Source organism: Guillardia theta, assembly GCF_000315625.1.
Source record: "Guillardia theta CCMP2712 unplaced genomic scaffold GUITHscaffold_518, whole genome shotgun sequence".
Taxonomy (NCBI): Eukaryota; class Cryptophyceae; order Pyrenomonadales; family Geminigeraceae; genus Guillardia; species Guillardia theta.
In genome coordinates this window covers 1-4,755 of record NW_005434184.1, presented here as the reverse complement: position 1 = coordinate 4,755, position 4,755 = coordinate 1, and the positions used below count along the sequence as shown (strand labels likewise).

General features: G+C 56.3%; 2 protein-coding genes across 2 annotated transcripts; both read left to right on the top strand.

The window, feature by feature from the left end:
* Positions 1-1,242: 1,242 nt before the first annotated feature.
* On the top strand, positions 1,243-1,846 carry GUITHDRAFT_122875 (hypothetical protein; the record flags this gene model as incomplete). The annotated part of the gene is made up of 2 exons (XM_005817840.1): positions 1,243-1,386; positions 1,475-1,846. The coding sequence occupies 2 exons, from the start codon at positions 1,243-1,245 to the stop codon at positions 1,844-1,846; spliced, it is 516 nt and encodes a 171-aa protein (XP_005817897.1).
* Positions 1,847-3,394: 1,548 nt separating this feature from the next.
* Positions 3,395-4,527, top strand: GUITHDRAFT_122874 (hypothetical protein; the record flags this gene model as incomplete). The annotated part of the gene is made up of 5 exons (XM_005817839.1): positions 3,395-3,538; positions 3,627-4,007; positions 4,185-4,267; positions 4,319-4,370; positions 4,444-4,527. 5 exons carry the CDS (start codon positions 3,395-3,397, stop codon positions 4,525-4,527), a joined length of 744 nt encoding a protein of 247 aa, XP_005817896.1.
* Positions 4,528-4,755: the final 228 nt, after the last annotated feature.

Genomic DNA, 4,755 nt, shown 5'->3' with positions numbered 1-4,755 from the left:
TGGTATCCGAGAAGCTCATTCATACCTCATGGGGTGCGACTGGGAGCAGCCATTCATGGATGTCGGGATAGTGGATACCTCCAGGCCTCCATCCATGCTACCCTACACCATTCCAGTAGGGTACAAGATCGAGGTGGTGAGAACCAGCAGCCCAAGCAGGTTACCCAACAGGACGACAGAAGACCTCATTCTTGAGCATGACTGCACAGGCGACAATCGCGGCGAGTACACGTATGTCAGAGATGCTGAGCTTGGAGGATCTCAACATGGAGTCGGATGGAGATGCTCTCTGATCTGCTTCCGGGTGCCGCCTGCGCCGCCCCCCTCCCTAGGAGAGCTCCATTTTGTAGCATCTTGCACAGACACTGCAGCAACGGTATTCGTCTCTTTCCTTAGCTCCCAACACAGGCCGTTGATTACCATCTTCTTGACATCAACATCCAACGCCCCAATACTTGCACCAACCTCCGATTTCGCCAACCGCATTCTTTGTCACCATGCTCGTGTATAGTTTGCCTATTTGCTTGCGTCGAAGAGATGAAGAGGAAATGCATGCATTGATCCGGATCTCGAACAAAGTATTCAACAGCACCGTGGCACAGAGTCGCACTGGCCGGCGAGCCCGGGGCGCACTGCCGAAGCCTGCAAGGCTTAGTGTGGCGCCGGACAGGCCAGGCCCCCATCCGGCGGCCCGGGGCGTAGTCACCCGAGTGACTCGAAGGGATCAAGGTCATTCAAATCCTCCCACCCCTTGCAAACCTCTCCTCTTCACATAGCACTTGCAAGCACTTGCAAGTCTTGAAGCCCATCCAAACCTCTCCTCTTCGCATAACACTTGCAAGCCTTGACTCTATCAACCCCATCCAAACCTCTCCTCTTCGCACAACACTTGCAAGCACTTGCAACCCCATCCAAACCTCTCCTCTTCGCATGACGTATGAATAAAAGCAAATGGTTTCGTCGGGAGATCTATAGAGGCTCGATATCATCACGGGCCCGTAGTACTAAGGGGCCGGGTGGTGGGGCTGAGTTTTATCCTGAAAAAGGTAAGTATTCACCCTGCCTCCACGTATTCCCCTACCCTACCCCCCCTCCTCAAGGATTCTTGCACTAGCAACCACGGGTCCCAGGGGTGAGTTTTTGCATCCTAAACGAAGAGGAGTAGTTTCACTGGGACTCATCGATGAAGCTCTTTACCATCACCCGAACCTCGTACTGAACCCTCCTGTCCGCCCACGCGCCATGGCCGCCTCTTCCCTAGTCCTGGTCTCCCCACGTCCCCGCGACTCCCCCTTCCCCTCCTCCTCCTTCGCCAAGGTCCACGTCTCCCTCTCCACGCTCGAGCCCCTCTTCCACCTGCCCCAGGAGTCTGCCGCAAGGCGCCTGGTAAGTTCTTCTTCGCCTTGGCCCCGCTACCTTCCCCACCCTTCTCATCTCCCATCGCCAGGGCCTCCTGCTGACCCTGGTGTCCCAGGGCGTCTCGCTCACCAGCCTCAAGGCCGCCTGCCGCAAGATCGGCATCAAGCGCTGGCCCTACCGCCGCTGGCCGGAAGCTGACCTAGAGGATGACCTAGGAGCCCCTGCGCCATCTCTGACCGCAGCCTCATCTACCAACACTCTGGTCATGGAGGCTGCAGTACCGTCTCCCCCCGTGCCGGACGAGACGACTACTACTGAAAGTACCCATGACCTCACCGAGACCGAGCCGAGAAGCTCTCTAGCCGAGGCACAACCTCCTGCGCCTGTAGCAGAGAGGGATGACGGATGGCTGGCTAGCGTGAACGAGCTGGGGGAGGACCAAGAGTGGTTGTCATGGTACATGGACTGCGACGCCAGTACCGTCTGAAGGCCGATGAGGCCCAAGACGACATGCAGCTGTTTGTACTTTTATGTCTCATTGCACTAGAGCGCATGATAAGAGTGTATGTTTTACGATTGATAGAAGAAGCTCAACACACTGCTGGGTCTCTAGCCCTGACGTCGTAAGGATCAGGAGACGAGATGCATGCCCTTGACCCGACGGGAGAAGAAGGCCCGGCATGATTGCTCCTGTTGCGCCTTCCAACCCAACGGCAGGACTGAGGTTGAATGACTGCAAGGGGATCGGATCAAGCACAGCCATGTGCAAGGTAGAGGGGGAGGAAGGAAATGATATCCGAGAAGCTCATTCATACCTCATGGGGTGCGACTGGGAGCAGCCATTCATGGATGTCGGGATAGTGGATACCTCCAGGCCTCCATCCATGCTACCCTACACCATTCCAGTAGGGTACAAGATCGAGGTGGTGAGAACCAGCAGCCCAAGCAGGTTACCCAACAGGACGACAGAAGACCTCATTCTTGAGCATGAATGCACAGGCGACAATCGCGGCGAGTACACGTATGTCAGAGATGCTGAGCTTGGAGGATCTCAACATGGAGTCGGATGGAGATGCTCTCTGATCTGCTTCCGGGTGCCGCCTGCGCCGCCCCCCTCCCTAGGAGAGCTCCATTTTGTAGCATCTTGCACAGACACTGCAGCAACGGTATTCGTCTCTTTCCTTAGCTCCCGACACAGGCCGTTGATTACCATCTTCTTGACATCAACATCCAACGCCCCAATACTTGCACCAACCTCCGATTTCGCCAACCGCATTCTTTGTCACCATGCTCGTGTATAGTTTGCCTATTTGCTTGCGTCGAAGAGATGAAGAGGAAATGCATGCATTGATCCGGATCTCGAACAAAGTATTCAACAGCACCGTGGCACAGAGTCGCACTGGCCGGCGAGCCCGGGGCGCACTGCCGAAGCCTGCAAGGCTTAGTGTGGCGCCGGACAGGCCAGGCCCCCATCCGGCGGCCCGGGGCGTAGTCACCCGAGTGACCGTTCGAAGGGATCAAGGTCATTCAAATCCTCCCACCCCTTGCAAACCTCTCCTCTTCACATAGCACTTGCAAGCACTTGCAAGTCTTGAAGCCCATCCAAACCTCTCCTCTTCGCATAACACTTGCAAGCCTTGACTCTATCAACCCCATCCAAACCTCTCCTCTTCGCACAACACTTGCAAGCACTTGCAACCCCATCCAAACCTCTCCTCTTCGCATGACGTATGAATCAAAGCAAATGGTTTCGTCGGGAGATCTATAGAGGCTCGATATCATCACGGGCCCGTAGTACTAAGGGGCCGGGTGGTGGGGCTGAGTTTTATCCTGAAAAAGGTAAGTATTCACCCTGCCTCCACGTATTCCCCTACCCTACCCCCCCTCCTCAAGGATTCTTGCACTAGCAACCACGGGTCCCAGGGGTGAGTTTTTGCATCCTAAACGAAGAGGAGTAGTTTCACTGGGACTCATCGATGAAGCTCTTTACCATCACCCGAACCTCGCACTGAACCCTCCTGTCCGCCCACGCGCCATGGCCGCCTCTTCCCTAGTCCTGGTCTCCCCACGTCCCCGCGACTCCCCCTTCCCCTTCTCCTCCTTCGCCAAGGTCCACGTCTCCCTCTCCACGCTCGAGCCCCTCTTCCACCTGCCCCAGGAGTCTGCCGCAAGGCGCCTGGTAAGTTCTTCTTCGCCTTGGCCCCGCTACCTTCCCCACCCTTCTCATCTCCCATCGCCAGGGCCTCCTGCTGACCCTGGTGTCCCAGGGCGTCTCGCTCACCAGCCTCAAGGCCGCCTGCCGCAAGATCGGCATCAAGCGCTGGCCCTACCGCCGCTGGCCGGAAGCTGACCTAGAGGATGACCTAGGAGCCCCTGCGCCATCTCTGACCGCAGCCTCATCTACCAACACTCTGGTCATGGAGGCTGCAGTACCGTCTCCCCCCGTGCCGGACGAGACGACTACTACTGAAAGTACCCATGACCTCACCGAGACCGAGCCGAGACGTGAACGAGCTGGGGGAGGACCTCCTGCGCCTGTAGCAGAGAGGGATGACGGATGGCTGGCTAGCGTGAACGAGCTGGGGGAGGACCAAGAGTGGTTGTCATGGTACATGGACTGCGACGCCAGTACCGCGCATGATAAGAGTGTATGTTTCACGATTGATAGAAGAAGCTCAACACACTGCTGGGTCTCTAGCCCTGACGTCGTAAGGATCAGGAGACGAGATGCATGATCTTGACCCGACGGGAGAAGAAGGCCCGGCATGATTGCTCCTGTTGCGCCTTCCAACCCAACGGCGGGGCTGAGGTTGAATGACTGCAAGGGGATCGGATCAAGCACAGCCATGTGCAAGGTAGAGGGGGAGGAAGGAAATGATATCCGAGAAGCTCGTTCATACCTCATGGGGTGCGACTGGGAGCAGCCATTCATGGATGTCGGGATAGTGGATACCTCCAGGCCTCCATCCATGCTACCCTACACCATTCCAGTAGGGTACAAGATCGAGGTGGTGAGAACCAGCAGCCCAAGCAGGTTACCCAACAGGACGACAGAAGACCTCATTCTTGAGCATGACTGCACAGGCGACAATCGCGGCGAGTACACGTATGTCAGAGATGCTGAGCTTGGAGGATCTCAACATGGAGTCGGATGGAGATGCTCTTTGATCCTCCAAGCTCAGCTTTTATCTGTGCAGGAAGTGAAGAGTCCGTGACGGGCCTGGTCTGGTCACTCAGTCTGCGTACGATACTTCTGTACTACTGTAGTCAGAGCATGGTACTACAACAGTACCGTACAACGGTACTTGTCGCCTCATTCTCATACCCAAATATTTAACTTAACTTTGAGTAAAGAGCGCAGCGCCTCTCAGCTGCGCCCTGGGAATGCCGTATGTC